At 55.2% G+C, this 16,933-nt stretch overlaps 1 protein-coding gene across 1 annotated transcript; it reads right to left on the bottom strand.

Annotated features, from left to right (window-relative positions):
• Positions 1-34: 34 nt before the first annotated feature.
• ADCK2 (aarF domain containing kinase 2) lies at positions 35-16,684 on the bottom strand. Its single transcript, XM_025854831.2, has 8 exons — positions 14,908-16,684; positions 12,756-12,902; positions 10,232-10,360; positions 9,171-9,266; positions 6,877-7,128; positions 5,335-5,463; positions 4,454-4,507; positions 35-474 (listed from the first exon to the last, which is right to left on the bottom strand). Exons 1-8 carry the CDS (start codon positions 15,838-15,840, stop codon positions 334-336), a joined length of 1,881 nt encoding a protein of 626 aa, XP_025710616.1. The 5' UTR covers positions 15,841-16,684; the 3' UTR covers positions 35-333.
• Positions 16,685-16,933: the final 249 nt, after the last annotated feature.

Here is a 16,933-nt window from a genome sequence, read left to right as displayed (position 1 = left end):
GAAGGAGAGAGGGTTAAAAAAAGAGGAGACAAAAACGAGAAAACAAAATAACTAAGTTTATTTGTCCTTCTCCACAGAACATTTTCCCTGAAATAGTCTTCCCCGACACCAGGCCCAGCTTCCACGACTGAATGGCTAGGGCTCTTCCCTCCCTTCACTTCCCCAAATAACCCAAAGCTTTTAAAACAGACCCCTGAAACCAAGTCAGAATGAAAAATACTGGTATGCCTTCCATGCATCCCAATTTTAAAATGTTCAAGCTGCCACAGGAGAGGCGGTTGGGAGTGGCCTTCAGGTCTCAGATGAAGGCCCACTGCATGCCCACTGCTGTGGTCAGCAGGAGGACGCTGGTCCTTTCAGAAGGAAGGGCTTTGCTGCCTCCAGGATGTCCAGTTTGGGGTCCAGTGAGCGGCCAAGCCCCTCTAACACCATGATGGCGAACACGATGGAGGCAAAGTTGCTCTCTAGTTTTACCTGAAACAGAAAAACATGGGTTCTTTCCAAAGCCCATGGATCTAGGGACAGTATCCTGGGTAACCATGTGACTGTCCACTCCAGGCCTGCTGGGATTTCTACCGTCTACCTAACACTCTTTCCCCTACCCATCATTCTCCCCACCATCTCATCTACTCACCCAACCTCCCATCTACTCACCCAACCTCCCATCTACTCACCCAACCTCCCATCTACTCACCCAACCTCCCATCTACTAGAAATATTAAGGGGAAATCTGGGGGATGCAGCATGTACTTCTCTAGGGGTGTGTGTGTGTGTGTGTGTGTGTGTGCACGCGCATGTTTGAATGACTTAAAAATAATACAATGAATATTTCGTAGCTATACCAGAAACGATAAATCTACATGAGGGTCATTCTTCAAGATCTGCCATAGCCTTTTTGAGACCATGCACAAGCGGCTTTGCTCAAACACCGAAGAGCTTCTCCCCGACCCTTTTAAGATTTTATTTATTTATTTATTTGAGAGAGAGAGCATGAGCAGTGGGGAGAGAGAGAAGCAGGCTCCCCACTGAGCAGGGAGCCCAATGTGGGGCTCAATCCCAGGACCACAGGATCATGACCTGAGCTGAAGGCAGACGCTTTATCAACTGAGCCACCCAGGCGCCCCAACTTCTTCCCCTTTGGAGCCAGGTTAATAGTAATACCAATTTAAGTGAATCACTCAAGTAATTCTCAAAAGTACTATCATTATCCCCGTTCTATAGAAAGAAAGCTCAAGCACAGGCTGGTTAAGTGACTTGCTCAAGGTCACTGCGTGAGGGAGAGGAGAGCCAAGATTTAAACCTAGAAGAATAAGAATCTGTTTCTCAAATGGACTGAAGGTCGGAAAACCGCAGGTGGACACAGGGGGAAATAATCTCTGTTGAAAGGAAAGGATATCTGTCTCTGTTCAGGCCTGAAAAGTTGTCTGGGGAGTCAGATGGTGCTTCAACACCATGGGCAAGGCTTTCATTCTTAAGCTGAGTGGTGAGTTCCTCAGTGTTTGCTGTATTCTTTCTATCTCTGTGTTTCTGGCCAGTATCTTATTAAAAAATTAAGTGCCACATGGGGGCGCCTGAGTGGCTCAGTCGTTGGGTATCTGCCTTCAGCTCAGGTCATGGTCCCGGGGTGCTGGGATCGAGCCCCGTATTGGGCTCCCTGCTCGGCGGGAAGCCTGCTTCTCCCTCTCCCTCTACCCCTCCCCCCTGCTTGTGTTCCCTCTCTCAGTGTCTCTGTCAAATAAATAAATAAAATCTTTAAAAAAAAATTAAGTGCCGCATGAATAGACATTTCTCCAAAGAAGACATTCAAATGGCCAACAAGCATATGAATAGATGCTGAACATCACTAATCATTCGAGAAATGCTATCAAAATCACAATGAGATACCACCTCCCACCTGTTAGGATGACCATTATCAAAAAAACAGAATAACAAGTGTTGGTGAGGATGTGGAAAACCGGATCCTTTGTATATTGATGGCGGGAATGTAAAATCATGTGTGGAAAAGCAGTACAGAGCTTCCTCAAAAACTACAAAAATACCTTATGATCTTGCAGTCCCACTTCTGGGTAAATATACAAAAGAACTGAAAGCAGGACCTCAAAGAAATATTTGCACATCCATGTTCACTGCAGCATTATTCATAATAGCCAAGAGGTGGAACTAGCCCAAATGTCCACGGATGGATGAACGAATACAGAAAATATGGTGTATATATATATATATATATATATATATATATATAATGGAATATTCTTTAGTCTTGAAAAAGAAATTCTGTGACATGCTACAATATGGATGAGCCTCAAGAGCATTATGGTGAGTGAAATAAGCCAGTCACAAAAGGCCAAATACTGCACAACTCCATTTATACGAGGTAAATAAAGTCACCCAAATCATGGAAGCAAAGTGGACCGGTGGTTGCCACCAGGAGAAATTAATCGGGAGCTGTTCAATGGATATAGTTTCCATTTTGCAAGTTGAGAAACTTCTAGAGATTTGCCACACAACAATGTAAATATGGTTGACGCTGCTGAACTATGCACTGGAAATGGTTAGGGTAAATTTTATATATGTATTTTTAACTATAAGTAAACATTTTTAAGTTTTCTAAAAAAACAAAATGCCTAGGGAAGTACCTAGAATGCAGTACTTGTACTAGACATTCTCTGCTCTTCCATCCTGGGAAGAGCAATGTCAACAGCAAACCTTTAGGGAGCTTCTGCCTACGGTGTCCCCCACTGTGTATCAGGAAGGCCGTGTCCGGACTTAGAGCACAGGAGGCAGGAGGACAAAGCAGTAAGAGTCGGGGCTCTGTGGTCAGACTGCCAGCACCCGGGTCCTGAACCTGCCACAGGGGCCATGTGGCCGTGGGTTTGTTGCCAGGCCTCTTGGCATAGGTGCCTGCCTTGATGAATGTGGAGGGGTTTAAGTGGGATACTGACAAATATGACACAGCTAAATCAGTCACTACAGGGTGCTGAGAAGGAGCTCGGCACACAGCGCCATGACTCGGCCAGTCCTCCCGGCGGCCCTGCGGGCTCGGAGAGGCTCATGTAGGTCAGAGCTGGGGAGTGTGAGCCGAGGCTACCGGCTCCACACTGGGTGCAACTGGACTCCCAGGAGTGTGTGTTCATTCCTGTTTCTCTCCAGCCCCACTCCCTAGCAATGATTAAAGCTTTTCCCAATCCCACGGTGATAGTTAAGTCGTTTTTAAAACAGAGCTTGTCAACAGTTTTGGAGAGCATAAAGCTTTTCACCAAAACCCCACCAACAAAGCCAACTCTAGAGCCGGAGACGGGTGCAGACCGTGGCTCTGGCATGCATAGTCGGTGGGACATGGGGAGTCACCTGACCTTTCAGTGCCCGTCTCTTCGTGCGGATAATATGGCAGAGATCATACCTGCCAGTGGGGATTGTCCTGAGATTTGAATGAGAGACTGGATGAAAAGCACCCAGCACGACCGAGTCCAGGTGGCAGGCATCCCACATGTGCTCACTGCACCTGTTACCCCATGAGTCCATGGCATACTTGGGGGACCCTCAGTCTGCGTGTCGGTTTTGTTCCGAGCACCCAGCCGCTCCAGAGCAATTGTGGAGCCGCAGAGAGAGCGCGGGACTGAGAGACCTGGTTGTGGGTCAAGTCTTGGCTCCGCCCGCGAGGCCCAGAGAGGCGAGCGGACCACCCTGCCTCCCCCGTGCCTTCTGTAAAGTGAAGGTGCTCGGCCAGACAACCTTCTCTCAGTTGTGTGTTACGATCCTTGTCAAGTAGCTGCCTTTCCCATGCAGTGTTTCATTATCAGACTGCAGAACCTCAAGAGAAACAATGGGCAAGGCCATCTTCAGAGGAGAACCTGCCCTGCCCTCGATGCCTTACACCCTTGGCTGGTGGCTTGGCTCTGAAGAGTGGCCCAAGACCACCCTCCATCACACAGAGACAGAGCCCGAGGCAAAGGCCAAGGTGAAGAACCGTGAGGCCGCCACCCTCCAAGGGGCTGGGGCCAGGACAGCCCCTCTGGGGCCTCCAAACGCACCAGGGCAAGAGGCACCTCCTCTTGGGCCGCCCCGACCCCAGGAAAGAACTAAGTATGACTTACATTAAGACTAAGCATCAGTAACATGAACTGAGGAGGGAAAAGGTATGAAGAGCCTGAGTTAGACAGTTTTTGCATTGGATAGACATATTCCTCCGGCTAGGGGCCACGAGTACTTAGACTGCTAGACTGACAGTACCCAGACTGACCGTGGCGAGGCAAAGACCCCGGCACGACCGTGTCAGGAAACAGAGACGGCGCACTTCACACAAACGGACTGGTATGGAAGATGTTTGCACAACTGAGATGTCCTGTAGGAGAAGGCCCTCTCAGCGCCCTGCAGCCACCTGCCCGCTTCCCCAGGCCCGTCCCCGCCAGCCTGACCAGAGCGCGGGGGGCTCAGCTCCGCCGGGGGGCCTCACCTTGTGCGTCATCAGTAACTTAAAGACATTCGACAAGAGGCTGGAAACTTGAAGCTGGAAAACAGGATAAAACTGACTGCAGAGTCCCCTCCACCGCTCCTCTCCCTTGCAGGCCCCGTCCCTCCCCGTCCCTCCCACCCACACCCGCTCACACCCACACTAGCAACCACCACCCCCCGCCCACACACACACCAGCTGTCGGACAAATTCCAGAAAGGACCACACGCGCACCAGCACAGCCCCCATCGCACTAGTGAGTTCAAAGACCCCTGCCGGAGTCGAGCCTTGAGGCCCGTCCGCCCTGTCACTCCCACCACTCCCAGCACGCACACAATCACATCCGAATCCATGAGATCCGCAGGGCCGGACTGCCAGCCACCCATCCTCACGACCAGGGGGCCACTCCTTGCTCTGACTCACTCCTGCTAGTGTAGACCATGCACTCGGTGAGAAAACAGTCGAGTTTGCTAGAACTGTGTCTAAAACACAGAGTGGGCTTTGGTTCAGGTGTAAATAAAGGACATGAACGTTAGGTATGTCCTTTGGCTGCTCAAGGGCCTTAGTCCTCCCTCCCACCCTGCTCAGCCGAGCTCCTGATCCCGGTGAAGCAGCAGAATGGCTGCACCCGGGACAGGAAGGGGTTACGGCACTATAAATGCCACCAGGTCACGGAGCCACTCCTGAGAGCCAGGGACTCCAGGGACCTGCCTCACACCCGGAAGATGCGGGCAGAGGACAGGTTTGCTCTTTATCTGCCTTAAAACTCAACCCCACTCAACCCCCAACTCCCCATAAAGAGGGTCTCCCTTCGACCTTTGCTCCATCTAAGGGCCAGGGCGGTAAACGCCCCACGGCCTCCACCCCCCGAGTGGCCTGCTCACCTTTTCCAGGGTGATGGTGTTCTTCCTGGCCTGGGTCACCAGTGTGGCCATCTCAGCCTTGAACCCCTCCACGTCCCTGCACTCGCTGGCCCGGGCATGATGCAGGATGAGCTCGGCCACTCTCTGGCCCTACAAGACGTGAAAGAAAGGAACTTGGTAGAGTCAAGAGACCATAAAACTAGACGCTCTGCCTCATATCCTAGGTGCTTCTACCCAAGGTTTCAACCATCCTGCCTTTGACCACCCATCCTTTTTTAATCTTGCCCCTCTCCAGAATAGCTGGTAACCGACAGAGACTTTGAAAGTGGTGGCACCCCCACTGGCCTAGCGCAGCCAGGGCCAGGAGCTGTGTTCGTCTCCTTCACCTTCAACAGACATGCAGGGCACAGCAGCAAAGCCAGTGTCCTGCCGCTCACGCTCCACGAGGCCCTGCTGACCAACCAGCCCGTCCCCAGAGTCACCAGGACCTGCCTCTGGACTCGATCGGCCACACTCGCCTTGTGGGCTCTCTTCCTGGCCGAGGAGCATTCCCTCCTCACACCTGACCCAGCCTCTGTGCTCCAGCCTCCCACCTCCTCCTCTGCCCCGGGCGCCCTCAGACCAGAACCTCCCGGGCCCCCTAAACACCCTAGTGGTCACTCCCAGAGCCTTTCGCCTCCCCCAGTGCCGCCCTGGGAGCCGAGCTCTTCCTCTCTGGCTGTGACCTTCCTTCACCCCAACCTGTGCAGGGGAACGTCCCCCCACCCTCCGCCTGCCACTGCACCTGTGTTTAACCTTGACTCAGGGGACACTTTCAACTGTCTCAGGCTGCTCAAGCCTTTGGTTTGTCCCCTCAGAAGGCTCCCAAAGGAGCAGGGGCTCCCCTGAATTTTGCCTTTATTAAAAACAACAACAACAACAACAACAAAAACAAAACAGTTCTCTCTTTGCCAGGGTCTTTCTTGCTGGAAAATTCCACACCAGTTGGTCGGAGGGTTTCTTCATTGTCACTCTTGACTCAGTAGAGGTTGTGCTGAATCCCTTTCTGTAAATAATAATTCTCAACCACCGGAGCCCCTCACAGCCAAAGGGTCAGGAGTCAAAAACCACTCCAGATCCCAAGGGGTCGTCCCAGCCTTGGAGGCTAAGTCTGTGTTGGGGCTTCTCACCGGCCTGCCGTCTTGTAGCAAGTGGCACAGGCCAGGCCGGCTGTGACTCGGACCAGAAGCCAGTGTTCCCAGCGCCCACCCGCAGGCCTGCCGCGGAGGGGAGAGAAACTCCCTGCAGGTGGCAGCATTCAGGGTGGAGCCATTTCCTCCCCTGGTCCCAAACCATGAGCTACTCAGAACAGGTGACACACGTGGGCCTCAGCACCTTCTGACTAAAGACCCCTCGGCTGGCTTCATTTTCTCTCCCCCCCTCCCTCCCAATCCCTCCCCCCTCACTCCACTCCGTCCGTCGGGAGCACCAGAGGCAAACGGACACATTTACAAGACTGACGAGGGCCGCGGGGCCCCGCAGTTCAAGACTGTCCCCAGCTCCCGCGGGCCCAGTGGGTCTCACCTGCCCCATCGCCACAGCCATGAAAACGGCGCGGAAGTTGCTCAGGTCGGCAGCCCGCAGCTCTGCCACGATGCCGGCATCCAGCAGCACCAGGCGCAGCGGGCGGCAGGCGGGCGGCGTGGCCCCCACCAGCGCGTCACAGACCCCCACCTGCTGCAGCTGTGCCTCTGGACTCCCGGAAAGACCGTCGGCACCCTGGACCAGGATGTTCCCAGGGTGGAGGTCCGCGTGGACGAAGTTGTCCACAAATATCTGAAAGGAGATCAGCGCTATTCAAGGCAGAGTCACCCCTTCCCGCCCCATCACCACCAGGCCGTGTGCAAAAAAGCTTCCAAGGTGACAGTGAGTGCCCAGGGATTGAGTACACCATTTCATAAAGGCTCACTGCTTATGTCATGCATTCAGAATCTGTACTGGCATAGGCCAGGTTGACATTTTTAAGAGAAAAATTATTTCTGGTTAAGCGTCTGCCTTCGGCTCAGGTCATGATCCCAGGGTCCTGGGATCGAGCCCTGCATCGGGCTCCCCCTGCTCGGCAGGGAGCCTCCTTCTCCCTCTCCATCTGCCTGCCACTCTCCCTTCTTGTGCTCTCTCTCTCTGTGTGTGTGTCAAATAAATAAAAATAAATAAATATCTTTTAAAATTTTTTTCATACATCAGACTTCCCCTCCATTACCTCCATCTGCCCATCCCAGTGACGTCTGACCGTGATACCGACAACCATCCCGGCACACAGAATCGGGTGGGCCGGGGAAGTGGCTTTGAACCTACTAAGCAGGAAAGAAAGCCCCAGGGACTACGATGGACTACGCAAGTCAGGTGTGATTCGTGGGGCAGGAATAAGGTCGTCTCTGTCGTCAGAAACCACCCGCAGTGCTTCTAGAGGGGAAGGAGAGCCCAGAGGCCGGCGCCGAGAACTGCCGCTACAGAGGCTCTCCGGGACTCCTCCTGCCGCAGCCCCAGGCCACACAGAGACCCCCCCGGTCCGGGTTCTGGCTCTGAAGGCAGCAAGAGGCTGCTTCCCTGGTGAAAATCCTGAGAACTAGAGAAGCCGGGGCTGGCACACCTGCCGGACGTGGGTTCGAAGGGCTGGCTGACCCCTGACACCAGGGCTGAACCTCTTGGCGCATGGCTGTCAGCTTAGCCCCCCAGCTTTCGCCCCCGTCCTCCATCCTACAAGCTGGAGCCCGTCATGATCTCCTGCCTCCTGGGTCCGCTTGGTGCTGTTTCTCCCCTAGCTGCTCCCACTGCAGCTTCCCCTCCGGCCCAGGGTGGCCTGGTTCCCCACTGAGTGGACACCCAGCTCTCCCCACACAATCCCGCCGCTCCAGGAGCCCCTCGGGTGGGGGCTGCTGACTTTCCCCCAGAGGCTAGAGGTGGAGGCAGGGCCTGCTCCGAGCTCCTGTTCCCACCCCTGCCCCACTTTGGCCACCGGCCTCGTTCCCCACGGCTCACGTCAGTCACGTGGGTTCTGTCCTCCCACCTGGTTCCTTCTCACCCAGCCCCTGCACCCTCCAGGCCTGGACGCTCATCCTCTTTCCTGCCAACCACGGGCCATCCATCCCCCGACCACGGTCTCCCGTGCCGGCCACCAGGAAGAGCTCAGGCCCTACACTTCCGTACCTTCTTCCTTCACTCCTCCACGTGAGCCGCTATGAATGCCTGAAAGCTGACACGGCTGAGGGCTCACTATGTCCCTCTACGAGTGTCCTTTTCATCGTCAGGCTGTCCCCTCGTAGGTGACACCGAGACTTTACATCTCAGCTCAGATGGTGCCACTTCCTGAATAAATCCCGAGGCCAGGACAGGCCCCTCCTAAATGACCCTGTGCTACCTGTGTCCTTTATTTGTGGCCTGTCTTCCCAGAGAACGGCAGTTCCATGAACATTGTAATCATGTCTGTTTCGCTCACTACTGTAAATCTAGCACTTAATTCAGTGCCTGGCACAGAATACGTGCTCGATAAACACTGCCGGATGAATGAATGAAGTGCCACTGAACATACGATATCTTCGGCTGTCTAAACTGTAGGCAACGTGGGCAGGGCCTGGGTCTGTCTCCCCGCTCTTCCCACAGCACCCGGCACGGTGACAGAATGCATGCCCCCAAGACTGTGCTTAACAGAAAGGCACAGAATGAAGGGGCTACTTCCGGAGCAGACTCTCACCATGGTGGCTTGCTGCTTTGCTCACCCCCCACCGCCCATGGCAGCCGACCGGTGTCTCCGCCACCTCCCCACACGCAACTCGACCACCTGCGGGGCCAGAGCACCCTCTCCAAGCCCACGAGCTCACCATCTTCAGGAGCATGTTGATCCCCAGCCGTGCAATCTTCTTCTTCAAGTCAGTGGGAATCCCCGCCTGCTGGTAGCTGGACACAGGCACGCTCTCCTTTAAGGAAGGTCAGGAAAGAGAGAGCTTTACCCTGGACAGCCCGCCCAGTGCCCTGCTCTTCATCCCCACGGGACACATCGGCGCCACCTTCCCGTCCCGACTCTTCCCAAAGAGTTTTCCCTTCCTTACAATCCCTCTGAATCTGTCACCCACAAGTTAATTTTAACCTGTTTGCTCTTCCCTTCTGTAACACTTCTCAAAAGAAAACAAGTCCCATAGGCTTATTATGGAGGAAACCCATGACTCCACCACCCACAGATAAGAGATGTTGTAATGTCATGAGAGAAGACAGGAGCAGGCCTCAGGAGAGCCAACAGGGACATGAGTGAGCCCTGTGACCTCGAGCAGGAAAGAAAGGGGAGAAAGAGAAGAAAGGGGAAAGTAAACATTTCATATAGGTTAGTTATTTGTCCATGGAGACAAGTGCCCATTGAGATCGATCTTGTTATTCCTCAGTAGCAAAGAGAAGAACTAAAGCCCAGAGAGTTTAAGTAACTTGCTCAAGGTCACACAGCCAGTAACAGTGGGTCTTTCATGTCACTTCCCTGGGTCTCACGTTACCATTTTTACAAAGGAGGCCGGACCAGGCAACAGCTAAGGCCAACGATGTGACACCAACACCTTCCTGAGCACTTTTTCTTTGCAAACTCTGTGCTGAAGGCAGTTTGCATTCAACGTGTCACTGACTCCTGGGACAAGCCTACAAGGCAGGGACAGGCACCCACTGTTACACAGGAGGAAAATGAAGTCACCAGCAAATAAAATGGAAAGATTTTCAAGCCCAGAAAAGTCTGGGGCCATGTCCAGGCTCCCAGCCATCTCCCTCTGCTGCCTCCCCACCCCGTATTTGAACTCCCCTCAGCTTTACGGACAGTAATCACATGCTCTCTTGGCTTTTGTCTTTTCAGCGGAGATGGCCCAGCCGTGAGCGAAAGGCACAGCCCCAGGAAGCTCTCACTTACTTCGTACGTCTCCACCAAGACATCCCTGGTGACAAAGGGACGCAGAGGGGTGGGGAATTTGACAGAATTCACATTCAGGAAGTTGCACTGGAAGTGTTCTAGATTCTGGGCTTCGTAACGCAGGTCGATCTAGAGGGGTATGGAGAGAAGGGTTGAGGGGTGACCTGGGCACCGGGATGGCAGCATCTGCAGCACCATAGGGCTAGCCAGTCCCCACATCCACGGGCCTTCCCCTCCTGCCTTCCTGCAGAACGCCCCAGGAGACTCGAGAGGGATGGTTTTGCCTCCATGAACCTCTGGAAGCTACAGCTGCAGACACCCCTGCAGAACCTGGGCCTGGCTGCCTCCCCGCCATTCCCTCTCCGCTCACCCCCCTTCACTCCAGCCCATGCAGCCCTTCCCCATGTCCCAGGGGTTTGTCTCCACTGGTCTCCAGCAGCCCGCTCCCCTCCGCCCACTGCACTGACCCTGCTCCCTACACTCACCAAGCCTTTCGCGTGCCTGACTCAAGGGACCGCTCCCACCTTTATCCTAACGAGCTCTGGGGGCGCCTGGTACTGGTGCCATTGAGGACCCCCTTCTTCCTGAACAACTCATCTCCTGGCACCTGCTGTTTACTTCCCCCCCATGGCCCTCCCCCAGCCTCCAACCGCTCCGCCTGGGTCTGGTCTCCTGGCCGTTCTTCCTCTGCGTGCCCCACACGTGCTGATGCTCTCTCAGCTGCTGCCCTTCACCAGCCTGTGCCCCCCCTCTCCATCGCCTCCATCCTCAGCTGGCACCTCCTCGTGACAAGACCACACAGTCTCCTGGCCAGACCCCGGCCAGACCCTGCTACCAGCTCCACACTTCTCTTCAAGTGGTAGCCCTTAAACTCCGTGTCTAAAGAGAACTTACTGCCCCCACTCCCCTGGCTGCACATTACTTCTTCTCTCTTGGCCTCCACCCAGTGGCCTCCACACAGTGGGCTACAGTCTCAGCACGCTCGGCTCCACCCCACCGCCCCGTGGCTCCCGAGCTGACTCGCAGCCAGTCACCGGAGCCCTAACAGAGGCACCTGAGTGGGGCTCTCTGACTCCCGTCGTTCCTCTCTCTAATCCATCTGCTGGTGCCCCCCCCCCCACTACCCTCAGGATGAAGTCTAAATTCTTGAGGATGACATCCAAGGTGGCTCTCTCTTCAGATCCATCTCTTGTGCCTCCCACTTCCTCTCTGGCCCAGAACTCTAGCTTCCCCCAGTCTGTATGGTGCTGAACATCCCAGCCTACCTGAGCCTCCCCCGCTCTCCTTTGCCTTCCTTATTCCCTCTGACGGGAATGTTCTTCCCCCATTTGGTCTAACTGTAAACACCACTCACCTTCCAAGACTCAGCCTGAGCCTGGGGAGCCTTGACCCTCAGGACAGAATGACCACTTCCTCTCTGGGCCCCAGCTGAACCCAACTGAACCTGTAGAGACTTCTACAGGAGTCTCTGAGATACTGCTCTATTTGCAAATATTTACAGGTCTGTTCGTAAAATATTTACTCTGCCTACGATACCTTCCTTATGGATGAGAAAATCTCACTCATCACCCCCATGCTGTCTATGAGACTTCTAGAAGGGGAACCAAAGCTCTCATGGGTGGTAGGACTGGGAGTAATGCGAAGATGGCTGTGGGAACAGAAGCTATTTTCTCTCTTTTAATCTTCTTTTATTGTCAAAACTACATTACTCCATAGCATACAGCAAAGCTTTCTAAACATTAAAATGCATTCCTGGGACTTAAAACCTTACATCAGAGGACATAAATGAGGACCTAGCACATTGCTCCTGAAAGACTGCCAACTCCTGCACTCTCCAACAGGGAGCCAGGATGGTTGCCCACTTGGAGCCCTGACTGCCCCCAAAGTGTGTTCACTAAGTCTCGCTACTTAAGCAAGGATTCCAAGGGTCCTGGATAGGGAGGAGGGCCTGGAAACAAAGCAAAGGCACGGTGCACCACTTCACTAATTCTTCTCACCCGGGAGTTCAGCGGCTGCCTGTGGTACAGGTAATAATGCTGAAGGCCCCACCATAATCCTGCACTTTCCTGCCAGGCAGTAAGGAAGATAGCTTCCCAAGCACGCTCAGTTACACTGGGCTGTGGCATTTCTGCTCTGGCCTGTGGACTAAGAAGGCCCCAGATCTCTTACGGGATCCTCCATGGTCTCCTCCCCATTCCACACTGACCTGAGATGACATAGGTTGAAGATGACCATGCCCAACTCGGGAGGAAACTGGGTCCCTGAGTCACTATGGAGTAGAGCTCCCTCTCCCTCCTTCAGTTCACCGGCATGGAACTTTGACAGAAGCAAGAAATCACCTCGTAGCATTTGGCCTCTGAGATCTGGTCATTCTTTGTTACGTCGGTTAGCATTACCTACCCGACCACCACACCATACTGGCCGTGACACACTGGGAAGTCACGCATCCATTCAGCATTTGCTCAACAGCTGATGGCAAGAACTATGTGAGATGCAATTTGCAACTGAGGGAAGGAGACTTCACCTGATGGACCATGAGCTTCTCAAATTCCTCCACGATCTCAGGCAAACTAAGCCACTTGATTCCCGGCAAAAGCGCAAGGACTCGGCTGCCCATCTTCATCAGGAGCAGGTCCATCTGCACCTGAGCTAGCAAGCCAGGGTGCAGCACCTGCCAGGAAGGAGAACAGTGAGGCAGGGAGGGGTCAGGAGGGCACGTTCACCCTGACGGGATGGGGCCCCAGCATCAGGGAGCCAAGCCAGCTTCTCATCAGAGGGGAACGCATGTGGTCCCAACACCCGAGACCCTCCTCTCCCTCACTCCTGCGTGCCTTCGCTCAGATACCAGGGCCAACTCCTCTGCGCTGCACTTCACTTTGCCGGGAAGAACAGGTGGGCTTTTCCTTCCAAATACATTAAGTTTACGTGTCCCAAACATCAGTGTGCATCGAAGTCACTGTGGAGTACCCGGTGTAGATGGGGACAGCCGGGCCTCCACCAAGACCTACTGCATCACCGACTCTGGGCATGGGGCCAGGAATCTGCATTTTACTGAGCACACCAGGTACTGAGTCCAAAGCCTGAGTCAGAGAAGGGTGTAGAGTCACAGAAGCCCAGCAAGGATGCCGAGAGGTGGGATGGAAAGAGTCTGCTTTCAAATGCCTGTTGGTTCTGCAACTCATTCCCACTCTGAAACTGGCCAAGCTACTCAACCTCTTCAGCCTCCTCTTCCTCTTTTTAATTTTTTTTTTTAAGATTTTATTTATTTATTTGACAGAGACACAGCGAGAGCAGGAACACAAGCAGGGGGAGTGGGAGAGGGAGAAGCAGGCTTCCCGCGGAGCAGAGAGTCTGATGCGGGGCTCCATCCCAGGACCCTGGGATCATGACCTGAGCTGAAGGCAGACTCTCAACGACTGAGCCACCCAGGCGCCCCCTTTTCCTCTTTTTTAAAACATGGAGATAGGGGGCACCTGGGTGGCTCAGTCGATTAAGCATCTGCCTTCAGCTCAGGTCATGATCCCGGGGTCCTGGCATCGAGCCCCACATCGGGCTCCCTGCTCAATGGGGAGTCTCCTTCTCCCTCTGCCTCTGCCCCTCCCCCCTGCTCGCGCTCTCTCTTGCTTATTCTCTCTCAAATAAATAAATAAAATCTAAAAACAAAACATGGAGATAACAGTCCTTACCCCCCCCCCCCATGAAGTCCTTTCAGGAACAAAGCAGAGATATAAATAGAGATGTAAGTTAAGCAAATGCCTACCTCAAAGGCAGCTGGTACACACTAAATAATGCGTCCAGGGCGCCTGGGTGGCTCAGTCTGTTCAGCGACTGCCTTCGGCTCAGGTCACGATCCTGGAGTCCCGGGATCGAGTCCCGCATCGGGCTCCCTGCTCAGCGGGGAGTCTGCTTCTCCCTCTGACCCTCCCCCCTCTCGTGTGCTCTCTCTCTCTCTCTCATTCTCTCTCTTTCAAATAAATAAATAAATCTTAAAAAAAAAAAAACCTGTAAATAATGCGTCCACCATGACTGGCACCATCCGCTCCTGTGTCTTCCCCAGAGCAAGAGGGTACTTTGGTCCAGTGTTCCCCAAACGTGCCTGCTCACGGGAATCACTGGCAGCATTTATAAAAAGCCAGGCCTCAGGCCTTGGAAAGTATGATTCAGTGGGTGTGAACAGAGGGTGGTCTCCAAGGAGGTGTAAGAGAGCATCAAGGGTACCTGCTGCTGGGGTCTGCCAGATCCCTGGGATCATGCTGAACGGGGACAGAAAAGTGTGGAGACAAAAATGATGGAGCCCAGGCAGGGGTGACTAAAAAAGAAGAGAGAAGGAAGCCACTTCTGCAAAAATGAATACCGCCATCTTGGGCTCGCCACAGACTGTCCCTGACTTATCCTGGCCCCAGAGGTGTGGCTCAGCTGGGGGGTGGTTCCTCCGCCTATAGAGGCAGCAGACCCCAAACCCTCTTCATTTCCTTTATCAGACTCTTCACACAACCCCTCCCTCGAACCAAGAAATACAGCGTGCTCAGCACAGGCACACAAAGGTCAAGCTAATCAAAATCAGCAGAAGGCAATGTGGGGTGATTTGCAAATGGGGGTTCCTGACCCGGGACCACTCTGTGGAGTCGGTGAAACTTTAGACAGGAAGGACCAGCCGAAGACATCCGAGCACTTACTTTCACTGCCACGGGGATGAGGTGATCCGGCTCAGGCTGGTGGGCAGGTGCTGAGGACTGAGACACGACTGCATTTGATCCAACCGGGTCAGCTTTAGGGAGAAGCAGCCTTTCTAGAAATGACTGGTCAGCAAGACTTCCTTGAAACCCCCACCCCTTCCCCGGGGGGCCAAAGAGCTCTCCCAGCCTCCCGACTGGCCCCGCTTCTGAAGAAGCCTGCAGGTGGGAGGCCTTAGCAAGTCTCTGGACGCTGTCATGCTCCAGGAAGGTGGGATTGGCACGTGCTTTGTACACTTGGGCCACGCAGCCTGAACCCACAGGTTCCTTCTTCTCAAAGCAGAGGACCCTCCCCCAGTCTTCCCCAAATGCCTGGCGCAGGAAGCGTTCAGTGTGAGTCCAAGGGTGGGGGGTCACCCGGACATGCAGCTTGGAGAACTGGTCGCAGAAAGCCTCTGAGAAGAGATCGCGCCGGGTGCTGGCCCACTGGCCCAGTTTGATGTATGATGGGCCTGAGGTCTCTGTGGCTTTCAGAAGCAGGTAGAGCCACAGGCTGGAGACGCTGGGAGCCAGGTAGGTGAGGGGGTAGAAGAGCAGGAGGGGGAAGAATTTCATCAAGAGAGCCCCAGCCCGGAGCCAGATACGGAGGTGCAGAAAGAGGCATCCTAGCCGCCCCCCTTGGGAGACTCTCTCCAGAGGCCCATTTTCAGCTAGGTCACTCCAGCCGGCTCTTCGCTGGCACACACTCTCAGGAGCCCCCTCACCAGTGTCCCCATAGGCTGAGATAAGTTTGGGTAAAGTACCAAGCAGAAGCCAACAGAGTCTGGCATTACGAGAGCATCCAGATGATCTTAAAAGGCCGAGTTCTTTTCGGAGCTCCAAACCCCTCAGGTGCGACAAGCAGACTCTGACGGAGAAGCGCCAGGGGGTCACCATCCTCTCCCAGAGGTCCCTGGCCTAGGCTGCCTGCCCCCCGCTTAAAGGGCACCCATCTATGTTCACGCTTGAGGCAAGGCTGACACGAGTCCAGGACCACAGCTGAGTATCCCACTTAAGCGTGGGGTGCCAGCGAGATCTTGCGCCGCTCGGACCCCGCGTGCAGGCTAAGCGTGGGCAGGCTCCGCGCAGCCCGGCCCCTCCGTCCCCGCCCCACACCCCTCTCCCTCCCGGTACCTCGCCTAAACCTAAGGCCTGAAGCCGGCTGCGCCTTCGGGGGCTTTCAGAACTGCACCGACTGTGAGGACGGGAGGGGCCAAGCCAGACGCCCGGCCAGGCCCAGAGCGGGGACGCGACCTCGCGCGGGCGGAGCCGGAGCCTGGCGGCCGCAGGGCACCCCACACCACCAGCTCGGTGGCCGGGCACCCGCCGAGGGCCACAGCGCGGAGGGGCTAGGCGGGGTTGGGGGTGGAGGTCGGCGCGGAGGGCCCGGGTGCCGAGAGCCGGGGGGTGGCGGAGGCAAGGGTGGTGCGGGGGAAAAAGGAAGGCACACCCGGGACAAAGCGCTGAGAGCCGCGGCGTGGGGGAGGCGCAGTGCGGACCGCCGGAGACCCAGGCACCGGGTGCCCGGGTCGGGAAGAGCCAGGGGCCGGGAGGTGAGGGGAGCAGAGGTTCAAAGATGAGGGCCCGAGGATCCGGACGCCGACAGCGGGAAGGGTGTGCGGAAGGCCGGCGATCGGGATGGAGAGAGTGGGGAGGGGAGTGCTGGGGATCAGGGTGAAGAGGGCGGGGAGAGGGGTGCGGAGGGCCGGAGTCCGGCGACCGCGAGCCGTGGAGGGCGCGCGGAGGGCTGGGGATCCGACGTCGAGGACTCGGCGCCCGCGTCTTCCGGGAGCGCCCCGCCCGCCCGCTCGGGCTCCGCCCCTTAAAGCGGAAGCAGTGCGGACACCCTCGGAGGCTAGCCTGGCCCTCGGGTCCTGGATTCCATAGATAGGTTTAATGCAAAATGCAAAGGCACCCTCTGTGCCCTCCCCTTCCTCCGTGCCTCTCAGTCTCCACGGACATCTTTGTAACTTTTCTTACAAAGGGCATG

The sequence above is a fragment of the Callorhinus ursinus genome, unplaced genomic scaffold (genome assembly GCF_003265705.2).
Source record: "Callorhinus ursinus isolate GAN/ISIS: 27379988/994484 unplaced genomic scaffold, GSC_fseal_2.0 scaffold12, whole genome shotgun sequence".
Lineage (NCBI taxonomy): Eukaryota > Metazoa > Chordata > Mammalia > Carnivora > Otariidae > Callorhinus > Callorhinus ursinus.
Note: the sequence above shows the minus strand (reverse complement) of the source record. Positions and strands in the feature narration are given on the sequence as shown.